The sequence below is a fragment of the Tricharina praecox genome, assembly GCF_024521635.1.
Source record: "Tricharina praecox strain CBS 144465 chromosome Unknown BZA05scaffold_8, whole genome shotgun sequence".
NCBI classification, from domain to species: domain Eukaryota; kingdom Fungi; phylum Ascomycota; class Pezizomycetes; order Pezizales; family Pyronemataceae; genus Tricharina; species Tricharina praecox.
In genome coordinates, this window is record NW_026250410.1 from 1 (window position 1) to 23,559 (window position 23,559).

The 23,559-nt window shown below is 54.3% G+C and overlaps 6 protein-coding genes across 6 annotated transcripts; 2 read left to right on the top strand and 4 right to left on the bottom strand.

Moving 5' to 3' along the window:
- On the bottom strand, positions 1-1,129 carry BZA05DRAFT_393238 (uncharacterized protein). The gene is made up of 3 exons (XM_051483196.1): positions 986-1,129; positions 592-901; positions 1-533 (listed from the first exon to the last, which is right to left on the bottom strand). Exons 1-3 carry the CDS (start codon positions 993-995, stop codon positions 179-181), a joined length of 675 nt encoding a protein of 224 aa, XP_051340608.1. The 5' UTR covers positions 996-1,129; the 3' UTR covers positions 1-178.
- A 1,607-nt stretch (positions 1,130-2,736) lies between these two features.
- Positions 2,737-4,290, top strand: BZA05DRAFT_257963 (uncharacterized protein). The gene has a single exon (XM_051480093.1). The coding sequence runs from the start codon at positions 3,007-3,009 to the stop codon at positions 4,183-4,185; it is 1,179 nt and encodes a 392-aa protein (XP_051340609.1). The 5' UTR covers positions 2,737-3,006; the 3' UTR covers positions 4,186-4,290.
- On the top strand, positions 4,290-4,917 carry BZA05DRAFT_257927 (uncharacterized protein). Its single transcript, XM_051480092.1, has one exon. It carries the CDS (start codon positions 4,395-4,397, stop codon positions 4,773-4,775), a length of 381 nt encoding a protein of 126 aa, XP_051340610.1. The 5' UTR covers positions 4,290-4,394; the 3' UTR covers positions 4,776-4,917.
- A 909-nt stretch (positions 4,918-5,826) lies between these two features.
- BZA05DRAFT_443625 (Emopamil-binding protein) lies at positions 5,827-6,581 on the bottom strand (the record flags this gene model as incomplete). Its single annotated transcript, XM_051486854.1, has 2 exons — positions 5,827-5,965; positions 6,025-6,581. 2 exons carry the CDS (start codon positions 6,579-6,581, stop codon positions 5,827-5,829), a joined length of 696 nt encoding a protein of 231 aa, XP_051340611.1.
- Positions 6,582-7,517: 936 nt separating this feature from the next.
- On the bottom strand, positions 7,518-9,471 carry BZA05DRAFT_371238 (TAP-like protein-domain-containing protein; the record flags this gene model as incomplete). Its single annotated transcript, XM_051481670.1, has 2 exons — positions 9,175-9,471; positions 7,518-9,113 (listed from the first exon to the last, which is right to left on the bottom strand). Exons 1-2 carry the CDS (start codon positions 9,445-9,447, stop codon positions 7,518-7,520), a joined length of 1,869 nt encoding a protein of 622 aa, XP_051340612.1. The 5' UTR covers positions 9,448-9,471.
- A 4,764-nt stretch (positions 9,472-14,235) lies between these two features.
- On the bottom strand, positions 14,236-15,283 carry BZA05DRAFT_443628 (uncharacterized protein; the record flags this gene model as incomplete). The annotated part of the gene is made up of 2 exons (XM_051486855.1): positions 14,236-14,499; positions 14,747-15,283. The coding sequence occupies 2 exons, from the start codon at positions 15,281-15,283 to the stop codon at positions 14,236-14,238; spliced, it is 801 nt and encodes a 266-aa protein (XP_051340613.1).
- Between the last annotated feature and the right edge of the window lie 8,276 nt (positions 15,284-23,559).

The following is a 23,559-nucleotide window of genomic DNA, read 5'->3' on the forward strand; positions in this document are numbered from 1 at the left end:
GTGTTGTCCGAGTTGCCCATGATGCCGGGAACAGCGACGGCGACACTGGCAAGGAAGACGATCGACATGACAGCGAAGGCGAACGGCCACTGGAGGGCGATGACTTTGGTGAAGAATTGTCTGTTCAAAATCAGCACGATGCATCTAGGCAAGGGGAAACAATAGACAGAGTTAGTGCTCACCCAACACCCAAGCCGGCGGCGAGGAAAGCAGTGGCGAAGCCGACGTAGTAGTCCTTGAAAGCGAGCAGGAAGAAGCCAGCGAACGCGGCAATTCCCCAGACGGCAACGTTGGCCAACACGCGGCAGACGAGTCCGTGGCAGTGGAGCATGACCGATCCGTTCCAGAGGATCATGAAGAACGAGAAGGTCAAGGGCATGGCAGCAACAGGGAGATGGATCAAGCGAGGAGCCGTCGGGTTGCGGAAGTAGACGGCGACGAGCTGGAAGAAGTTGACGATCAGGACGATCTCCGAGAGGATGGTGTGGCCGCGGGTCCAGAGCATGACCCACACGAACTGGAGCAGGTTGTAGCTAGATCAAGTCAGCATGCGAGGTTCGATGGAGCGGTGAACGGAGAGAAATCACTTACGTGATGAAGTGGCTTCCGACGGAGGCGGCAGAGTTGACGGCAGTCTCGTCGCTCCTGAACAGGTGCCAGACGTAGACGACCTGCAACAGCCACAGTGCAATCCAGTAGATGCCGACGAACACATGGCTCAACGTGAACGGAGTGTTGTAGTAACCGAAGAGGTTGTGGTGTCCCGTATGTCCGTCGGTAGGGACGTGGTTCATGTAGTAGAGGGTCGTGACGAACTGGAGGATCCACGACACGAGAGACAAGATCCTGTAGGCCGTGATGTTCCTGCGAGTGCCCTCGACATCACGGGCGAACGGGTTGGCTACGGAGCAGGACAGTTACGGTCAGCAATCGATGACGACTGAGAAAAGAGGTGATTGGAAGCAGTGAGGAGGATGCAACATACAGAATGCCATGATGATAGCGGGTCTTGTTTACTGTGATGTGGATGTGGCGGAATAGATGGGGAACTTATCGGTGGTGGAGGACTGAGAGCAAAAGAAAGAAGGAATCGGGGGCTTTTCAACGGAATGCAGAAGCAGCAGCAGCAGCTGGTTTTGACGACGGATTTCAAGGAGTGCCGCCCCCCTCCAGCGGCGGTCACGTGAACATGACGTAGCGGTGGGTCCTTTTCTTAGGCTTCGCACTGCTTCATGCGGCTTCGAAGCGATCCCCGCAATAACAATCGATGACCACCCCCGACGGTGCTGGCTAGCCACCAATCAGGTCGCGTTGTAGGGGCGGAAATGTCATGCGACCGTTGCATTGATGGAAATCAGTTCCGCAAGTGCGCAGAAGAGGTAGCAGTTTCAGGAATCGGCTTCCACCGGCAGTCGCACTCGCATGCGCGGCTGCTGCTGCTGGGGGTGAATGGCCTTGAATTCAATCCTGCGATTTCGAGCCATCGTTGTTGAGGCAGGAGCTCCATATTGTTTTCCTGCGCCGGAAGTGGCGTCGTGACGATGTCGCATCCTCCGATCATTCGGCTTCGCCTCCGTCGACATTTACCAAGAAGGTAAGTACCCGTTCATCCACAGTTACCGTAATGTGTCGCCCTCAATTGAAGCATTGACTCCATCTTCTTTTTTTCTTCATCTTCTTCAGCCTTCCGTTCGCCGGCTGTTTCCTCCTCCCGTTATCGTCGCCTTTCCGTCTTGCAACCGTCGCCTGCCCCCGCACGACGCGTGTCGCCCGCACCACCACTACCACAACCACACCCGCGATTTCCATCGTCAAGCTCAAACCGGGGTCACTGTCGGTGACGTTTCAACCCGGCAGCATGCATCCCACCAGCACCACACTACGGTTGCTATCTGCCCCAACCGTGTCACTTCGGAATATGATTCATACGAGCGAGAGAAAGAAGGAAAGAGCAACGCAGAGACAAACACGTGCTGATTTTCGTTCCGGCGGCGAGTACGATCAACTGCGTGCTCGTACATACCATTCTCACACACAGCCAACGTGGCGCGACGTTGCCGCATCCGGTGCTGTTGCGGTGCCGCTCTAGTATAGTATTGTTGGGCTGAGGCTGAAATGTCGGCGGTTGACGATGCTTACCCTACGGTACTCTTCCAAGGGTGTCGACACTTTGGTTGGCTGACTCTTCGCTTCTCAAGCTCTCATTCCTCCCGCTCGGCATGCTGCAAAGCTGTTTGCTCGAAATATGCACAACCCGCTGCTCAGCAGGGCAAAACTTCCCACGCGACAAGCTTGGGGGAAGATCTCCACTTCCATCGTCTCGCTACATGCATTTATTCTTCGTGTGTTGGTAGCTATTGTTGCTTGGCGCGTCGCGCTTTGGCCTCTAACTATTGGCTTTCTTTCTTTTGCCCCCAAAGTGGCATCACTCCCGATTGGTTTATTTATCCGCATTTGAGTCTCCATTCAGCATAGCCTCGTTGCATCGCTCGTCGCTCCTCCAAACAACACCACCACCACCCGCTTTTCCCTCTTCGCTCTTCGCTCCCTTTTCTCACTCTTCGCCCATCGCCAGCCCTCACTCGCCGCACCCGAGAAAATCCTGAAGGGCGGCCGGCAGCATCCAACATACGCCCAAACCGTATCCAACCCAACCCAACCCATCCTCTCCCACCACCCCCCCACCCACGCACCACCACCACGACAGCTGCCATCTTCTTCTTAGGCTTCAACCCACGATTCGCCCTCACTCATTTTTCCTTTCGTCGCCGCAAAAACGTCATACTTTCAATTCAGCATTCTCGCATCGTCGTCGTATCGCATCGCATTATTCCCCTTTCGTCAGTCACATCACCGGTTTCAGCCTCGCTTACCCTACACCGACAAACATAAACATCAACAACATCAACAACAACAATAACAACAATAACAACAGCAACAGCAACAGCAGCAGCAGCAGTAGCAACAGCCCCCCCTTCGCACCCCACAGCCGACTGCGTGGCCGGTATGGCCTTCGCGCCGTCGCTGCCGACACTGCCCAGCTACCCACGGCACATAGCGCCGTCGCGGTCAGAATCGCCATACGGCGACAGCCACATCTACAGCTATGCGGCACCCACACACAAGAAGTCGCGGCAGGGCGCGTCGACCTACCGGCGATCACAGCCTCGCTACTCGGCGCCACTAACCCCCGACGCATCCGACACCGACGACGGGCTGATGGCGCACAGCATCTACAGCGACCGGGACTACCGCAGCTCACTGGTTGCGTCGAGCGGGGGGTTAGGGGGGTCGAGGAAGCGCGGGCGGGCAGACGTCGACTCGGCGTCAGAGCGGGGGGGCGACTGGCGGGAGCAGGAGCAGGATTGCGACGAGCGCCGCGGCGCCGGCGGGAAACGGAGGATCATAGACGTGGTGGGCGGGACGCTCGGCGGCGTGTTGCGCGGCGCTTGGGAGATGTTCCGGCCGCGCATCCCATTCTATGGTAGTGCGCCGGCGCCGAATCCGGTGCCTGCGCCGCCGGTGGTGGTAGAGGAGCGACGGTGGCTCGGCTCGTGGGATCACGAGCGTGGGGCTGCGCATTGGATGGGGGATGATGAGGCTGACCGCGGGGAAACGGCGACGTTTGCGGGCGGGTGGGCGCACCAGCAGCACCAGCAGCACCAGCAGCAGTGGCCGGCAAGTCCTCCGTCCACGGCTGGGTCCGGGTACAGTGGGGCGAGCATGGCGGGGAGCGTCGGGAACCAACAGTCGTACTTTGAGCGCGAGCGCGAGCACGAATACACCACCACTGCCGCCGCAAGCAGCAGCTACAGCAGCAGCACAGCGCCACTAGAAACGGGCATGAGCGCGCAGTGGATCATGGTGTCGCCATCAACATCATCAACGCGCAGCACGCGCTCCGCCTCGATCAGCTCACGGCGGCCGCGGCTAGTAGCGAGCAAGAAGCGCGGGCTCAAGCCGCCCACGCCGCGCTCGCCGGGCAGCAGCTCGACACAGTCCCCGGGAAAGCGGCATCGCAAGATGGGCTCGGGCGGATCGCTCGGCGACGACGAGATAGACGACGACATGCGTCGGTTCAATGAGCGCCTTAAGGCTATGATCCGCGAGGGCAAGGAGGCCCTCGGCGCGACTGTCGAGGTCGTCTATGATGAGGACGACGACATAGGCATGGACGGGTTCTAGGAGGATCTGGATGATGCTACTGCTGCTACTGCTACTATTGCTACAATCTGTTGACCAGATGGAAGGTGGAAGGGAGCGAGGGAGGGAGGGGGTAATGGGCGGCTGACTGTTGCTTGCTTCGTTGCTTACTTGCTGTGCTGGTTTAGACTTGATTTGACTTTGACTGCCGCGCGTTTTGCAACCTTGGAATACCCGTTTTACGACATGCGATGCTTTTTGTTTTTTTGTTTTTTTTTGTTTTTCGCTCGGTGGCTTTCTTATTCTACTCCTTCTACTCCTTCTTCTTCTTCGACTTCGACTTCGAAGACTCATACATTTCTTCTCATCTCCATCTCAACAAATCACACTCACTAAACTCTCTCTCATTATCGACTTTTTCATTTCTCATCTCTCCTTGTCTTTACTTTACTTTGGGCTCCTGGTGTTTTTTTTCGCGATACTCCATCGCCTGCTTTCAGATTTCCTTCTACTCGACTAAATCGTCACACACACTCACTAAAATAACTACAATCACTACACTTGTCACTACACTTGTCACTACACTTGTCACTACACTCACTGCACTCACTACACTATCTACACTCAACTGAGTACACTACTCTCACTAGTTTCCTTAAAATGGGGTTTATATATCATCGGGGATCAATTTGTTAACGCCCGGGTTTGGGTTCGGTTTTCTTTGGGGTTCAGAATGTCTTTGCTTCCTGTCGTCCGTCTGTCTATCCTGTGTTGTCTGTCCTGGATTTTCGTCTATCCTGTCTGTCTGTTAATCCTGTATGTTCGTCTGTCTGTATCTCTGTCTGTCTGTATCTCTGTCTGTTTGATCGTCTGATCGTCCTGTATTGTCTGTCTATCCTGTCTATCTGTCTGCCTGTATGTTCGTCTACCTGTTTGTTCGTCTATTATGTATTGTCTGTCTTGTCTGTATTTTTCTTTTCATGTGCTTATTTTATCTCTCGTGGTGGGGGAAACTTAGGGGGAGAGGGATGGGAGTTGGGATTGGGGGGATTGGGGAGAAGTGGATCAGTACCTCAGAAGTAGGTATTCGTGATATCAATATCGTTAACCACTATTGTTTGGTCCGATCCACTCGGGGTGCGTACATATGAGAAAGGAGGGAATGTACGAAGGAAAGAAGGGGGATAAGCACTGGGGTTCTGGGGTTCTGGGAAGTGAAGTTACGAGGGTAGGGCAGGGCAGCTGAGCAGTCCCCTATGGTGCTGTGTTCGGTGCTTCATGTATAGACTCCCTTTGCTCTGCTCTAATAGGAGTAGGAGTAGATGAGTCGGTGACTTGCCGGAAATACAGGGGAGAACTCCACCTATGCGCATGGATGGGAGCATGGATAGGGAGCATGGGGTGCGCAGGCAGGAAGTCAGCTGTGTGTACGTAGAGTAGCATCGGCTGTGGTAGCTCGACACGAGGGCACGTGACGCCATCCGCCTGACGGGGTGTCGAAGGAATGTACAATACGGATACTCTAATTAACCGGTAAGATTTGCACAAACGGACGTGGGTTTAAGGTTCAAGGTTCGACTTCAATTCCACGATAGGGCTAGGCCGCCACATCGCACATCACATACTACGGCTGGCCCCGGAAGCCGCCCACGATCCGCTGTCCCCGCGATCTCCTCCCACCACCTAGACCCTCTTCTTCCCCGCGTCCAGTTCCTGCTGCTGCCTCATCTCGACCGCCGGCACCATGTTCCAGTACGCCTCGCACAGCAGCCAGCCGGGAATAACGACCCACAGCCCGTTAAAGAACGCCAGATAGAGCCACCTGCCGCCTTGATATTAGCCCTCCCTTCCCACAGCGCTCCACGGACGAGGAAAACCCACTTATACATCCAATTATGCGTCATGAGGTTATGATTCCCGGCGATCCACTCCGGCGCGAAAGTCATCCAACCACCATAGATCTCGGCGGTAGCCAACACCGCGATCCAGAACCATCGTCTCCCCTCCCCGCGCCTCACCATGCCAGCGACCCACAGCGCCGCCGGGCCCGCAAGCAGCACGGTCACCAGCTCGATGCACACGATGCCCACGTCCGCCTCACCCCACCGCCGGTCCGCCTTCGCGTACTCATTCCACAGCTTGCCCAGCGGAGCGGTCGAGAACTTCGTGCCGTAGCTGATGGCCGCGTCGCCGTACAGTGTGGGTACGGCGCTGGAGCGCACCGTGGAGGAGGTCGTCAGCGAGTAGTATAGGAAACTACCCTCGAGCACGAAGTGCGTCAAAGAGTCGAAGATGTGCCAGATGTAGATGACGCGGGTTTTGGTAGTCGAGGTCGACGGTAGTAGTGCGAGCGAGAGACCGTATGCCCCCACGAGCAGGAGCACCGTCAGCAACAGCGAGAAGACCGTCGTGGCCGAGATGAGCGTGGGTTCGTCCATTGCGGTGATGGCCGTTGGGGGGATTGAGGTGTCGAGGGTAGTGAGGGGGAGGCGTGGTGATGCCGCGTTTTGTAGTGTAGATAGATACCTGGTCAGGGGTTGGTGCGATCGCCAGGGTCGACGTGTTCGGTTGGCGTGTGGCACGTCCCTGCACCTGCTATGCATCGAGCATCACTCGGTTATGCGAAGGATTCGCTCGATAACTTTTGGTGACAGAACTAACGGGTGCGGGCAGGCGGATCCTGGATGTCACAGAGGAAGTCGCGACCAATGAGGTGTCGCAGTGGGAGCTGAGGAAGCGAGAAGAGAGGCAGGCAGAGAAAAGGCGAGATGTGGAGCACGGGGGCAGGGATGCCGCGAAGGTCCGCCTGACGAAAATCGGGTTGAGCAGTGGACGTGGGAGCGACATGTGTATAGAAATGTTGCCATGATCTATCGAAGATAGCTCGGAAAGCAAGACGTGTGACGGACAGGTCAGACAGAACAAAGATAACATGTGACGACAGAAACAATCTAACGTTTACCGACCGCATCGGGTCTCATCCGGGACCTACCTCCATAACACATTATGTAGGTCCCACCAGGTCTCAACAAGGTCCCCACTCTCCAGCGCTCACTGACGACGCCAAGCCGTCTCGTCCTCCGCACCCCTCAATTGGCACGAGGACAACGTTCGAGCAGGAAGCCTGTCACTTATACTTCGAATGAACACACATCGTTGCGTACACTGACGCTTTATTCTTTTCGGGTGGATCGCGGGCGATATGACTCAGCCAAGTCCCGGAAGTTTCGGCTTTTCAACGTCTACCACGCGTACTATTTATGTTCGTCACTAGTCACGTGTGCCATGATCATCAAACAGGCCATCATTTCAATTGGTATCGTCGGGGCGTAAGCATATCATCTCATCGTACAGTAGTAGCCTCTCATCCTCTCTCATTTCCAGCCCCCAGGCACAACGGGATCCCAGCTCTCAGCCAAAAACATCGACTCCTGCCGGAACTCACTGTGCGAAATCGCATCCCACGGACGAGCATCAGCTTCACATTCCACCTCGTCCTCCACCTTGCCGGTCTCAAAGTACTTCCCTACCACGGCCGCCGAACAGGCACTGGGCGTGCTGATCGAGCAATGGCCCTCGCTGTGCTGGATCAGCAGTCCAGCGCCAGGGAAGCGCTTCCTCATAGCCTCCGCATTCCTCAGCGGCGTGACAGGGTCTAGCGAGGTGCTGGCGAAGAGCAAGGGGTAGGAAGTGTTCTTGCCCCATGTGTGGCCGCCCCATCCACTCTCGCCGTCTCGTCGCCACGGCACGAGGCCTTGGGCGGGGGTCTTGCGGCCAACACACGACATCTGAATCCGTGCCCAGTTCCCTCCGATGAGCGCACTCTGCCCCTGTAGCTCCTTGACATACCCACGGAACTCGTCGAGAGTCGCGTTGTTCCCGCCGCCGTCCTGGCATAGAATCGCGGAGTCCGCCTCGGTCCCGGTATTCGGCAGTGGATCGGAGACACAATTGCACTCGAAGTTGAGGTGGATAATCTCCACGACTTTGGAGGCGTCACCATTCTCGAGAGAAGCGAGAGCGTGTGCCGCAACGGGGAAGCGTATGAGGGGAGTGTACAGCGACCAGAAGATGACGGTAAGGATGTCAGACTCCGTGACCCAATCCGGCGCGTGGTCGCCGTAGACTGGCGCTGGTTCTTGACGGACCTTCTCTCGTAGACGTGTCACTCGTGCTTCGACACCCGCAGCAGTCGGTTCGGAGAGTGCACAGGTGCCGTTGGCGAGGGAGCAGTAGTTGTAGAAACTTGCAATGACTTTGTCCGCGTCCTGGAGGTTCGTCCGCCAGCCACCGGCGTAGTAATCGTCAATGTCGACTACGCCATCGACCACGACTCGTTCGACGCGCGAAGGGAACATGCTCGCGAATGTCTGCCCGAGGACGGTACCGTACGAGAATCCCCAGTAGCGGAGTCCCCGCTTGGAGGGGTCCTTGTCCACGGATTTCCACGACGCTTCGACGATGGATAACATATCACGAGCGACATTCGGGGTACCGGCGAAGTCTCCACCCGTCCCACCTTTATCGCAGACGCTCCCTAGCGACATCGACCTCGCATATTCGATTGCCACTATCTGACCATTTCCACTTCCCATAACCCAGCCTCCAGCCCGCAGATACCACTGCATCCTCGCGGCATCGCTAGGAAAGCAGCTTGTGGCCGGGGTAGTGTTGTTCACCCCACGGGGATCAAATCCGATGACTGAATGCGTGTTCCCAACGATGCGCTGTAGCATCTTCCCCGCCTGAGTGACAAATGCCACGCCGCTTCCGCCGGGCCCGCCGGGGTTGAGGAGTACAGGACCGGACCAGGCGTCCGAGGTCTCGGGAACGGACGCAGGAACCTTGGTGAGTGCTATGGCGGCGCGGCGAGGGTCCGAGGAGTTGGTGTAGTCGAGTGGAACATCGAGACGCGCACAGGCGAGGCCGTCGAAGCATGGGTGCCAGATGAGGTCCGACGTGGGTGTGATCTGTGTGCTATGTTAGCAAGCTCCAAGCTCCATCTCACACTGGTCGAGCGGAAGTGTGTACATCAGTCCATCTAAACTTCCCCGTAGCGGCGGTTACGGAGGGTGTGGTCGTCGAGATTTGTACCAGCCCCGTGTGGAATCCCCACAGCACATACATCGCAACCACACAAATGCCTGTAACAAGGACCGCCTGCTTCATTGCGTACAGTAGCTGCAGCTTCCGAGCGCGACGTGCGGAGCGAGCGGAGCAACCGGAGCAAGTGCAGAAAGCGGCGGTAGGATTGGCCTTAGGTAGGAGCACCTTTTCATCGTCGCATATTGGTATCGACGACATTGTTGGAAACGATAGAGATGATGGGATTGCGTGTTATGTAGGAACTGCAGTCGGTTTTAAGAGTCGCCCTGGGCCGACTATCCGGCTTGGCGTACAGGGTTGTCCGTGCGTGTCGGATGGCGCTAGATGGAACCGAGCCAATCGTGGAGAGCGGGAGCTTGTTTTGACGACGCTGTGGCGCGTGGGGTGTGGGGTGTGGGGATTCCATGGGTCCGTGATTCCACGCCCATCTGATAAAGATGATTATTGGAAATAGTGATTCTAAGGCTTTCGAAACGGATGCCCACTGATCGTCGGCTTCTGCTCACGACGCAAGAACTATCGACGGCCAAAGTTCTGAATCGCGGGAAAGGGGAGGGCCGGGGTACGTACCATGAACGAACGGGAACCGCTTCGAAGAGGGAACATCTTCTCCTCTTCTGCTATTCCTGTCGAGATTAACCCCAGGGAAGCTGTTGTGAATAGAGGATGTAGATTTGCGCATCGGCTGTCCACTTTTTTCGCGGCAACGTCGGGCCACCTTGGTTCCTTGGAGATTGCGGAAACTTGTGAAGAGGAGGACATGAATGATACGAGTGAGCGAGCATCATATGGAGATATGTGAAAGAGAACAACGGTGTTGGAGTAGTACCTCCTCGCTTGGAAGGATGATGTAGAAGCCGAGTGGATATGTTGTCCAAGAAGGAGCAACTTGAAAACCTTCTGGGGACATTCCTTAGAAACTGTACCATTGGCAGGACGGAGAGTGGAAGGAAGGGTGGGGAAGGCAGATGAACGGGTGGGAAAGCCAGAACGACAGAGGCTCCGGGTCAAGGGCAGCCGTTGTCCAAGAAGAGTGATGTACAGCAGAGTCAGCGATCAAGAGAGCCCCAGGCTTGAATGGACGATGGGTAAACAGGGAAGATTGATTCTTTCTGGGTGAGTGGTCACGTGGATGGTACCGCGATAGGCACATATCACTCGTAGCTCATGGTTTGTACTCGCCAAGACTAAGGCCCTTTACACATGGCTCAGATCCGGAGAAGGTGTTAAGCACCGGATGGAACCATTGCCCCCCGAATGCAGTCTCTGCTGGTGCATTGAATGTTGAGGTCTGCTTAGGTAAGTATTTTCACCGGGCGGCAGCGGCAGCGAGGCAAACCTCTCCGTCTTCATTCTCAACCATTTACGAACACATCACACAACACAGCCATCAACACGGCCATCAAGACAGCCATCAATACAGCCATCAACACATCCAACAACACAGCTAACAACACAGCCAACAACACAGCAATAAACACAGCAAAGAATAACACTAACAATGGCTTCTTCAGATAGTAACAAGACGGTGGTCTCTGAGCTTTCCGGTACCCTGCCTGCTTCATCTCAGGTTCACGAAGGCTCTGTAGTTGTCGGTCAGCAAGACATCCCACCTCCGGGCAGCAAGGTTACCCATCATGTGGCTACCGAGACCAACCAAGCCAGCATCATCAGCGAGCCGGGTGATCTCACAGGTTCCATCCCAATCTCCATTACTGCTTCAATCCTAACTCACTCACTGATACAATAGGTGGAACTGAAAAAGACGGACTAACGGCATCAACGTCGTCCCATGGCTCGAAATTCCACAACGAAGGAAACCCTCGCTCGACTGTTCCCGCCAGAGGAGTTCGTCTTCATCCTACAATCATTACTGGTATCAGTGTTCCTCAAATTGCGTTTAACTTGACGATTGAATTACTAACACTGATTTTTCTCAGTCATCTCCGGAAGCGTATCGATACTCCGCCGCCCTGGATCCACTCCCGCAGCTGCTCCTATGTCCTACGGCTAGTCTCTTAATCACACACCTCTCTAGTTTCTAACTAACATGCTTCAGCCGCTGCCGCCGCTCCGAACCCTACCGGACCTGATCCACGACGTCAGTCTCAAGGTGGTGCCACCCGCCCCACCACCCGGTGTCTCCCTGCGAACATCAATGGCCGTCCTCTCACCTCAGCATCTCTCCAGCGACTCCCAATTGCTAGAGGAGAGGCTCTTCGCCGCTGGTTGGCCCAGGATAAAGATGATGAAGTGACGGCCCCCCCAATTCTCGCTCTCCCGGCTCCCACTCTCCCAACTCCCCCAACTCCCACTCTCCCGGTGCCACCTGCCGCCAGTCGTGGACGTAATGGCCGACGGGGCCGACGGTCTGGTGGAACCGGCGGACGCAACACGAACCGAGTACAGATGGAATAACTAGAGGCTACAGTTGGTATAGGGCGATTAGATGGGGTGATGTTCTGTCCGGCCGTGTTTGTTCTTTCAATTTGGCTGCTGTATTGTTCTTTCCGCCACCGAGTCCCAGTGTACGATTTGGTACTGGGTGCAGCGGATGTGGTTTGATTTGTTTTTTTTGTTGCAACTCAGCCTGGGTTACATTGCTGTTGCTTCTCTGATAGGTATCGTTGAGAATTGAGAACAATTTAGGCACCAGAACTGATCGCACTGTGTGAGCTTCCAGGCGTGGACGGTGCCCGCTAACACCCTAATTTCCTACAGCCCACCGTTACCACCCATGTCTTTGGCCAGAGCTGCTGCTACCGTTGAATATTAGGACTGTCCTTGAGGTCAGTGTTGAAGGATCCCACGTTACAAGTTACGTCCTACCATGGATACGGAAGTTCACGATAATCTATCAAGTATTCCGGCATTAGACATACCCCATTACCAGACTACTAACAAAGCATGGTTTCGAGCGACTCAGACACAGGCGTGATGATGACTGCCGGTGATGATGGTCTGCCGCGTAAGCCCGTGCAGGCCCATGGAGCGGGTGCTCTTTGTCATAGCTACCCCGGAGCTGGCCGTCTTATTATTGTCAGATCGCAGGGAGAGAACCGGACTCGCCGGCGACACCTCCTGGATCGCAGAAAGCAATATTAATATCATGGACTACTACACTGGGTGCAGTTAAGTAGCTAATCGTTGCCCCCATTCATGCCTCAGCTCTGAGCTCTCCAACGACTATAGGGACTACGTAATGCACACAGCATACACATCGCGCAGTACCTTTCAATTTTTTTAAACGAGGCGGAACGGCCAACGCGTTCGAACCGACATCTTCCACAATGAGAACGCATCCGGCTAACAACCACCGTGGGATCAGGGGCGCGGCAATGGGTTCGGTCATGGTCCCCATGAATGCGGGATCTATGATAGGCAACTACTACCGGCTATTGCCGCCTTGTTGTTTGCTGTGGGCAATGAAGATACCGGGCTGTAAGTTCTGTCACCTTTTCAAGCAGCAGATGTTCGGCAGTCGAGCAGCCGTTAATCCCCTTCGCTGAACCTGTCAATTGTGGCGCCCTGGAGTGTTGGATTCAACTCAAAAATGGTCACTTTTTCATCCCCTCGTTCCCGCTACCCACACTCTGGAGTCTGGAGTGGGATCACAAGGCAGATGCAGCCAGTGAGCATCATTACTCTTCGCCGTCCTTTGCTCTCTGACAGTCTCTGTTCTTCCTACAGCAGGTACGCACTTCGGCTTCTCCTAGGATGTCCTACAGTATTAGCAGGCCCGGTTCGCCGCAGATACCACATTTCCTCGCCGCGGATACTATTCTCTCTGCGGATAGGAAAGGCTGTCTTCGCCACAAATACCACTCGCTTCTCGCAGCGGATAGCACATTTTTCTCGTTGTCCTTCGCTGGATACCAGGCCCTGGTATTCCTTCCGCCGGTACGCGCCGTCCTCCAATGCTGTCCAACAGAACCACCAGGTGGTCAAGGGAAGTATCGGTGGAGAACAATGGAGGTAATGGACGGACGAGGACAAGGAGTGGAAGGGATGGGTAACAGGACGGTCCTAGTGTGTAGAAGTATATGTAGAGGGAGGAGGTGATAGGCTGTGAAAGGAAGTGTTTGTGGAGGAACCACGGAGATGACTCGTACTTGACGATTTGCAGCTCTGGGACGGTTTATCAAACGCATGAGTGCTAGGCAACACTGATGATTGTGATGGGTATGAGTATGGGGCGGAGGGGCGAGTGGGGGTGGTAGCGGGGGGATGCGGGGTAGCGGGGAGGGTACGTGTATATGTGTGTGTGTGTGTTGCTGCCAGTCGGGAGTGGCCTGTCGACGGCGTGCCACATCAATACCGGGCCAGCAGAGAGATGACTCGGGTTCCCTTGCGGTTGCTCCGTAATATGTACATGCGGCGTGCCAGAGCGACGGTAACCTTAGTCGGCCGTAGAGTTTGGGAGATGTTGGGAAGCAGAATTGACAGTGGCTCGATCCCGCCATGTTACTCCCGCTATATGCGGTGTCGACACGGAGATAAATGACGGCGGCCCGGAGAAGGAGCATAATGCTACGATACCTATATCCCCAATAGCTAGCGACATAGATAAGTTAGTATAATACTTAATTGGAAGCTTTACCGTGCGCTTCTATTTATATCGAAAGGCTTGTGCTGTGCCTGGTTGCCTCTTTGCTAGACAGTCGGTCAAGTAGGAGCTTGAACTCCTGATACAGCCAATGCGAGCTAGGGGTAGTGAGTGATGCCCCGCTGCTCCCAGCGATTGCGCAGCTGGCTATACAGGAAAGCAGGTAGCAAAGACAAGCGACCAGAATATTACATTAAACGAGAATACAACGAGCACGAAAACAGAAAAAAGAGTGGAACAATATGGGTATATGGATTTTATACCCGCAGGGAACAAGCAAAACAATAAGAAACAAAAGAAAGATATTAAAAATTAAAAATTAAAATTAAACATAAGAAAAGGAAAGAAAAGAAGAGAAAAGGGGAGGAGCAACCCCTGCACTAATCGATAACGATTGGATCGTTACGGCTTCCTGAGAACAGATGGGCAATCTGTTCCTTCTGCCTTTCGGAGAAGCGCGGCGGGCACGACGACCGGCGCTTCTCAACCCTTGTGGGCGCGGGAGATGAGCGGCGGAGCGGAACGGAATGGTGGCGGCGGCGGCGGTCAGGGGTCTGTGGTCCGCGGGCGGAAGCGCCGGGAGTGGCGGGAGCTACCTCGGGCTTGGAGAGGGCGAGGGAGAGGGCGCGCGGCTGCTGCTGCTGCTAATGTTCCATATGATGGGGGCGGGAGCGGCGGGGGCGGCGGGAGTGACGTCTTCTTCTTCTTCGTCGTCGATTGTAAACGGGCGCGCAGAACTGCCGTCCGCTAAGATGATCGTAGCCTCGGCCGGCTGCCAGGAGTTGGCGGGCTCGGCTGCTGGCTTGGTGCTCGGAGCGGGCGAGGGAGAGGGCACACGGCTGCTGCTGCTGCTGCTGCTGATGTTCCATATGGTGGGGCGGAAGCGAAAACTTGTAGCGGCAAGGTGGGTGATCCGGGAGCCCGGAACGCGGCGCTCTCCGTCAGGACGTCGAATATCACTGCGCCGTTGGTGGTGGCGGCGACGTAACCGTTCACTAGCTTGTAGCGGTACTTCTCGAAGCAGTCCTCCTGCAGGAGGAGGTCCTTCTTTGAGTACGTACACTTGTACCAGACCGTAAGCTTGTCTGTAGTACAGATGGTGGTGGTGGCGGCGACGGCTAACACCGACTGCACGAGGTCGGCGTACTCGTGCTCGGAGGAGAGGAAGCACCGAACACCGTTGACGGCGGCGGCATACGTCCCACCGAGAGCACCGACAACATCCGCCGATGTTGTGGCCTGCGCGCTGCTGCTGCTGGTCGACATGATGACCATATCATCATCGTCGCTCGCGGCATCTTGCGATGACTCGATGGTCTTGGTAGTGCCCTCGTTCAGGACTACGCAGGTGCTTGAGGACTTGAGGTACGGGGTTCCACGACATGTCGGTAGTTGGTGCTTCCGGCCCAGGTGCTTGGTGGCGCACATCTAGCTGGTGCGTGTCAATCAAAGGTTAACGCAGTAGCACAGGAAATAACTCAAACCTAGGAGTGAATCAGAGAACGGGTGAATCGCAGCCTAACCCCTTTCGTATACCACCACCATCACCAAACTTAGTCGATGTGAGAATTATACGCTATGTAGACATAGGCTTGCTCATAATGATGGAATACATAGGAACTGGATTTTCCCTATGGTTCTAACGGTCGCTGAGGAGGAAGCTAGCTCGAAGAGTGGTGTCTATATACCGGAATGCATTGCTGGGGATACGCGACACGGCTTTTTCTTAGAACCATGAACTGTGGCTTCGCTGCATGAATCGTGGCAGCTCTTAAGTCTGAGTTTCTTTGTCATTTTTGGCGCAATGAGTCATTGCGCCCGTGTTCTCCATCGTCTGGTCCGGACGGCCAAAACGGCGGACTGTTGGTCATGCCTCACTCTACCGACACATGTTACCTTATTCAATCGACACAAACTAGGTACTCTTTTGGTGTGGACATGCTTAACGCGGCTGATGGGGAGGACGTAGAGTAGATAGTACAGCGCACACATTGCCCAGTGATGCCGACGCTGTTGCGGCGGAAAGTAGCAGTATTCAGACTCGAATACCTAAGGTGCACGGTCGAAATCGGGTTTTTGCACAAAGTTTGGCGTCCCGATGTTGTGCCCACAGCCCGTGGCGTATCGGCAAACAATCCATCACAGCCAATCGAAGCCGACAGCTGCAATCTCATTCCCCGCCACTTCATGCACACACTGCACACATCTCGGTTGTGGTGATCGCGGTTTGCTTTGTCACGAACACCGACGCCCAATTTCAACCAGCCTTGCTTCTCCTGCCGCGTGCAGCCACATGACGTAGCATCTCTAACGTTTCGTACATATCCGGGACGCAGAATCAGTGGTTAGTCGGATATCCGTGCAGCCGCGCATGAAAAGCGGCATTGGAAACACGCAGTCAGTGACTCAGTGCGCGAGGCAGAGCAAAGCCATACGTCGGGTTCTTTTGGCGGAGGAATGAAGGGTTTTCGGTCCTGTGGCTATAGGATAAGGTTTGGAGGAATAGCGACTCGAGTAACCCCACAGCCATGCCGAATACCGACAATTAGCCCCTGGACATCACAATGATGTGTCAACTGCCGGCATTACTGTGCAGACAACCCAACCTACCCCTGCACCTGCAACTCCAGTCTTGGCAGATTCTCCCGACTTGGGATAGCCAGATCAGGCTCAAGAACTATTGCTTGAATATGTTTTCCCCGCCCTTATATACTGGTGCCTGACTGCCTTGATCCGTGACTGGCGCTTGGCTTGCATAGAATCTCTAACGCGAGTTTCGGCAGGGTTCAACTTATCCGTCGGACAATCAGAACCAATGTACTTGCCTAAAATCATCGTAAGCCGTAGTTAAGCGAGTGGCCGTGATGACTGTCCATGACGACGTCTGGTCCCATGTTCGATCCGTGGAAGAAGCTTTTGATCGCTAGCGGGTGTCGTCGAAGCTTCCTCCCCACGTATCTTTTCTGCGCGTGCATTTTTATGTGCGCACTTATTATGTCTTCGCGCACTTAGAGTAAGTAAGTAGATCCAACGAGCGCGCAAAACAGGGGCCGATTGGTCGACGACAGCAACAGCAGTACATCTGCCGGCCCACGTCCCATGGATTCATCAGGTATCGGTCTTGCGGTCGGGGGGACTTGCCTCTTCTCGTTTTCTCTGATTTCCATCCCCGATCGTGTATCATACGCATGCGAGGAGGTGGATTCATCATTTCAGTGTGCACTATGTGATGAACGCCTTCTCAAATGCCTTGTGTAGCCTGATGATTTGATGCTCGCGTTTGGATCGGTGACGCTCCACCGGGAAGAGCTGAAGTCCGCCAGAGGAGCAACGAATACTCCTCCATGGGCACTGTCGGGAAACCCATTTATTACAAATAGCGACCTATGGTTCTGCCAAAACGTCCATCCCATTTACCACCATCTCTGATCAGTAACTTCTTTATTCACATCACCCCTCGAAGCCCTCAGACTTACCGACTTTCCCAATCTCACCTCATGGCTTCAAAGCGCATGCTACCTGTTGCAGCTGCCGCTCCAGCTCCAACTCCAGCTCCATCCCTAGTAGATTCCTCAACAGCCGTTGACACTTCAGATCCCCCGGCTGTCCGTATTCCAATCGCAAACAGGTTTCCATCCATCCAGATGGTTACCTCTCCTACCAAAGGCAGGCCAGGATCCACCGCGATCAACATCCCAAGCATCTCCAGCACCGGCGCTCCCTCAGCAGTGATGACAGGTAAGATTTCAGGTAGCCTTATGGAGGTGGTGGGAGAGCCTGACTGACACGTATCAGCTCCGACGGCGATTTCGTACACCCTCAATGCGTGGATGGCGCAAGGACCACGGGATGACGGGGTGGTGGTTTTTGCGTCTCGCAGGGATATTATGCGTGAGTGAATAGGGAGCAGCAGCCATTGCAGCATGGCTGTGAGGGTGTGGGGATTAGAGGTGGTGGTGGTGGTGTGGGGATTAGAGGTGGTGGTGGTGGTGGTGGTGGTTAAAGGGGTTACAGGGCAACAGGGAGGGAAGGGCGGACTGCAGGACTTGTTTTCGACAGATTTCACTGTAATTTTAATTATTGGTAAGAATCGATCGAGGCAAAATATGAAGCCGAGGGAAGATGGAAATAGTAGGCCTATCGCGGTGTTCGACATGTTCGGCGGTTTAGTACTTGCTAATGCACGGCCACGGTGCAGTGAGTCCATGTTCCGCCTCATCACAGTGCGTTGTACGTCCCATCCGTCCCATCTGTCGCCACCGACAAAAACCGATTTTCTTTCGAGGGTGTTGGTGTGCCTTTCATGTGGTTACAGTTGTGGGTGGGACACACTGTAGTCAATACTAATCTGACGCCGAAGTGCGGATTTGCTTTTTGCTTTTGCTTTTTCCTGCTAGGTTCCAACTGCGTTTTCGTTTCGTCCCGGGTCCACTGTATTCATCCCGTTCTAGAAGTCGCGCACGCGAGGAGCAACTCAATCCGATTGCCTGTTCCATTTCCCGAATCCCAAAATATGCGGCCATACCATTCTATACAGATCATCTCTCTTTGTTTTTAGCCTCTCGGGATGGAGTATAGTAGTCGTCGGTCGGATCAAAGGGCCTGCAATCTCTTCACTGCTCAGGAACACACTGTAGTCGGTCAGCGCGGGGGATCAAGGGCTCGGAAAAAGAGTTTCTAGGTGTCCGGAGCGGTCCAAGTATGTTTGAAGGGGAGGGCCCAACGCATAGTATTTAAACGTCTTACCGTAGTGTCATTTTTCTTGATCAGCAGTGTCTATGTTCCTTCATCTTCCGGTATAGTAAGAACAGAACGCAGGCGTGGGTTCAAGCACCAATGCGCGATGAGTGCGCACCATGGCTATGCGCCACGTGGAGTCGGCACCGGGAACTTGCAGCCACGTCACCGAATGCTGGATATCTTTCCATACATGGACTATTACCACACCATTTCCATCCGTATTGAAGTATCCATCGACGTTGGATAAAAATCCCATATGCAGTGGGTATCGAATGTCTGCGACTGCCATGATGATCACTACGAATCACTGGGTAGGTATTTACTGACCATTCACGCTGCGCCATCCTCACCGCCATATCCTAGATACTGAATAGCCGCATTAAGTTAGCATCCGACCGTCCACAGCCACGGGCTGAGGTGGGGCTGAGGTGAAATCATCACTAGCGACCACCTACCTACGTCAACTGCGACAGTCCCAGAGTAGGGAGGAAACAGACGCTAAAGGGGTACAAAAGAGTTTAGCCGTCTTGGTGAATCCAAGGAATCCGTTGCGATAGAAACGGTGTATCGATTACGTGGACCGTGGCTCTCATGAGGCAGAGAGAACAGTGAAGGGGTAGACAGTACAGAACAGAAATTCTCGTGACACCCGGTACGCCGCCTTTCAGAAAGCCCGGTGAGGGAGCGTGGAGGCAGAGGCAGCTTGGGGCCACTGGCGGGCGCCGAAGAGAGGAGACCTTACTGAGTCCTGGTGGGACCTGATCCAGATCCGATGTGGTCATCTAAACGTTTACCTGTCTCCGTTGCCACTAGGTACTTCTGTCTTCCAGTTGTCGGTCTTTGGTCATCATCAGTTCATCAGTCTCATCATTGCTCTCTTTACCAGCCAAATCATCCGTCCTCCTTACAATTCCTGCAGTACTCTGTAAGCATGCAGTAGTTTCTCGTCTGTCGCGCTGCCACCCGTATCAACCCCGCCTCTCAGCCGCCCCCACCTTGTGCGCACTCAACTGCAGACCCCTGTGCCGGAAATCTCTGCAAACCACCCACACCCCCCCCCCAAAAAAAACAGCGCCGAAACATCGTCAAAAGTAGGCAGAAAGTAGGCAGATGAGGGCCGGTGTAAAGGGTGATAAATAGTCCAGATCCGCCATTTAAATGTCTACACTAGGCATCCTCCGCTTCTCGCGGAACATATATTCACCCGTCACAGCATCCGCCACCCAGAAAGACCCCCATCGACCACTTTTGCCTCAGCCATACACTCGGACAGACTCCCCGTCGTCCACAACTCGCATTCATTTTCTTTCCGTCTATCCGTCGCTTTCGAGCCCATAACTTTCCAAGGAAAGATCTCTGTCGATTAGTTAGCTCGCCCGTTGCAGTTGCAAAGAATGTCCGGCAAGGCCAACAACGATCCCCCGAAGCAGGCGGATCGAGTGCCGGGAAACAGCAAGTCAACCATGGAGCCTCCGGCAGTAGTGCAGCCTACAGAACATGCCGGTAACCACCCCAGATGTTCACAGCTCGTGGCCCACCCAAGCTTCCCGCGGATCCCCGTGCTGACATGTACGCCCAGCAGCGATTCCACCACTACCACCACCACCACCACCACCACCACCACTCACCTTAGCAGCCCTGCAGCGACTCCAAGGACAGCTCCATGGTGTCCCCGAGGAGCAGGGCTGCGCCGATCCCATGTCTCGCTGGTACCGAGCTCCAGCACGAGACGAACCGTCAGTGGCCTACCGCCATTAGGCGGGCCAGGCGATGTGACCCAGCGCCATAATAGGTAATACTTCCCCCACCTGTACGACAAAATACGTCCGCTAACACTTCTCGAAGTATGCTCCTCCGCTTACACCACCGCCGTCAGTGAGAGGACTAGCATCGGCCCTATTCTGAAGCGTGCCACACGGTCATTACTCTACATACTTTCTTTTGCACGAAACCCGGTATCATGTCTTCTTGAACGCCGGTGCATGATAGCATGGGCATCATTACCACCTATATATGCGCAACATCTTGCCTATTCTCCCACTTATCTGCGATCCCACCGTTGTCGCTCTTTCTTTCTTTCTTTCTTTTCTTTCTTTTCTTTCTTTTCCTCATACTCTATTTCAAGTTTAAACTCTGAGCTCTGAATTCGGTCGCCACCACCACCACCACCACCGACATCCACGCCTACATACCAACCTAGTTCTCGATCTCGTTCATAGCCTACTGTGGGACACATCCTTGACTACCGTTTTTGACCGGTATTTTGATCCTTGGTCGTGGACCTTGGACGGAATTCTTGCCATGGTGTTATGTCTGGTTGTCGGCCAGGGGTCTGCGTGGTTAGGCTCGCTTGTTTTGCACTGACATTTCTGCTTTGTTTTGATCGTGTTTGCACGTAGCGACGGTGTTGTGCCGGTCTTTTTAGCTGGTGTCGCCGCATCGGGTCTGGTAGGGTCTGTCCGGGGTCCTCTCGGCTCTCCCTATTTAACCGGGGTGGTCCCCACTTTTTGTTTCTTCTTTTCTTCTCTTTCTTCCGTTGCCGCTTTCTGAATTTGTTACAATCAGTTGGTCAATTTACTTTGTGTCCTGGACCCGTGTGTCCTCTCTTTCTAGTGTGTCTTTCTGCTTGCTACCTGGACTCTACAGGTGGTCCTTGTAGTGTGTGTCCTTGGACTAGTGTGTCCTTGGACTAGTGTGTCCTTGGACTAGTGTGTCCTTGGACTAGTGTATCCTTGAACTAGTGTGTCCTCTTCTCGTTGCACTTCTGGCACGCTTGCCGGAACCCTTACTTTTCTGTCCTCTTGGATAGACCTCTTCTGACTCTCTCTACACCCGTCTGCTTTCCTGTCCTTCCCCTCTCTTGCCTAGGGCCGTCCTCACCCTAGTGCCTCACTACCTACCGATCACCATGCGGCTTCACGAGGCTCTACAAAAAAATGGCGACCGAACTTGAAAATGGCGTACCTACCAAATGGGACAACAAGCAAAACTGAGCTTCATTTTTATAAAATACGAAACACGAAACAGGCACTAAGATGTGGATATGCAATCAGAGGCAATTATGACTGGATACGGCTCGATGTGGAGTTGGGTAACGGTGAAGAAGGATATGTATTTCCACGTGTCACATGCGTGGATACGGTGCTAGAGTAGAGAGCAATAGGTGGACCGATTCATTAGAAGGGTGGACTCCGGGGGAGAACACGGCCAGGACCATAACGGCCACGAACCAACAAAAAAACAACAACGTCGATAACCCCGAAGGGTTGTCTCCCGTCTAACGAATTTCTTAACACAACTGAGCACGGATATATATGGGGAAGGAGGGCCCGCGGCGGCCAGGTGGGCTGCGAGTATTTCCTTTGTCGGGTTTTTGATTTTTGCTTTGCGTACTACCTTAGGCTGTGTCTGTCTTGCTTTTGGTTGCTGATTTTCCTTTATATGCCCGCCATAGCATTAGGGCCCTAAGCTGTATGAACAATAAATAAACAAATAACTAAATATACAAATACCCACGTCGATGCAAGAGGGTACTAAGTACATAGAAAAGGGCGACGAGGATTCAACAAGTTGCAACCGCTGTACCGTCGGTAGTGTTATTGTCCGTCCAGTCCGCTCGGTCCATCCCGACCGGACCGGATCATAAACCGCGCGCGATCTCGCCGGTGGGCCGGACCTAGGCCACCGAGCGGGCCGGGCGGACCGAGCCGGCCACTTTACTACGTACCTAACTACTACCAAGCGCAAGGGTGTGCTTCTCGACTCTCGACCCTCGAGAACGATCCCGGCTAGGTACTGTGTCCACGGGGAATCACTCGATGCCGAGGAAGATTGGTTAGAACTGATGATTGAGCTGTGTAGTGTACCTGCTACGCTGCTTTCGACCCGTTTCACTATACTGCCTACTGTGAAGTTGGAACCCGCGCTTTCGCCTCGCCGAAGTTGTCCCGACTCCGGATCACGGCGTTTTCCGGAGAGAGCGCCAGTTGCAGCGTACTTCCCCACGCTTCGCCCACCCAGTACCATCATCTAGATTCTATACTTTGTCCTGACAGCGGATGGTACTGCGCTCAACAGAATGCCTCTAACTTGCACAGAATCGGGTAACTATGCCGACAGCACGTCGCAAATCGACACAACGACTCAACGACTCGACAACATAACGACTCGACAACACAGCTCCAGAGTTGGAAACGCTGACCAAGTCCGGATTCCAAACGATGATAGATCTTCCCACCTAACGGCTGACACGGTTTAGCGATGCAGCTTGTGGATACCTACTCCGTCATCCATGGTTTCCGGAGGTACATACATTGGAACACACCTGCCTGCACGACATACCGATTCCCGAGAGTGCACGACTACATAGTGATACTTCGCCGTGTGATGGGCCGCCGAGTTACCGGCCAGCGGCGCTCTCATCCATCCACATACCGTCCGCAACCACCTAGCAGTCGGTGCATGACACCGTCCTGGCCGAGTTCACCTCCGGTTTTGCGAATACTGGCAGTATCATTTGCTTTCCTGATGGTAGCAGGTCGAGCGGGGGCTATTTGTTACGGGTGGGTAGGTTGTGGATAACTTTTTTAGAATGAGTCCAATTGCTAGCTTCCGGCTTTGCGTACCTATTCCAGCCACTATCGTCCGCTGCTTGATCTGTTGTTCAATATATCACTCGACGGCTTAGTCATGGTGGAAGGTAACGATGGGCCTTAATTGTTTGCTTGCACTCTCGGGTCTTGCGGATAAAGCTGTATCCAGATAATGCACCTACTTACATACGCCGCAGTGCTTCATCATCGTTTCCAATCCATTCGTGTGCGTGGCCTTGCATCGCGAGTGATGGAGTGTGAAGAGTCGTCAAACTGCGGACGATGCTGCGTCGGAGTCACGAAAAGCAAGAAAGTCACCACCAGTGATAGTGGCTCACCCAGTCCTTTCGACCTCACCGCCGGCCTGGCTGG

What these genes read in the sequence shown, in the direction of transcription:
- BZA05DRAFT_393238 (XM_051483196.1), bottom strand. An exon ending in GTCGGAAGCCACTTCATCAC is followed by an intron (nt 534 to 591) that starts GTAAGTGATTTC and finishes GACTTGATCTAG; the next exon opens with CTACAACCTGCTCCAGTTCG.
- BZA05DRAFT_257963 (XM_051480093.1), top strand. Translation starts at nt 3,007, where the DNA reads ATGGCCTTCGCGCCGTCGCTGCCGACACTGCCCAGCTACCCACGGCAC.
- BZA05DRAFT_257927 (XM_051480092.1), top strand. Translation starts at nt 4,395, where the DNA reads ATGCTTTTTGTTTTTTTGTTTTTTTTTGTTTTTCGCTCGGTGGCTTTC.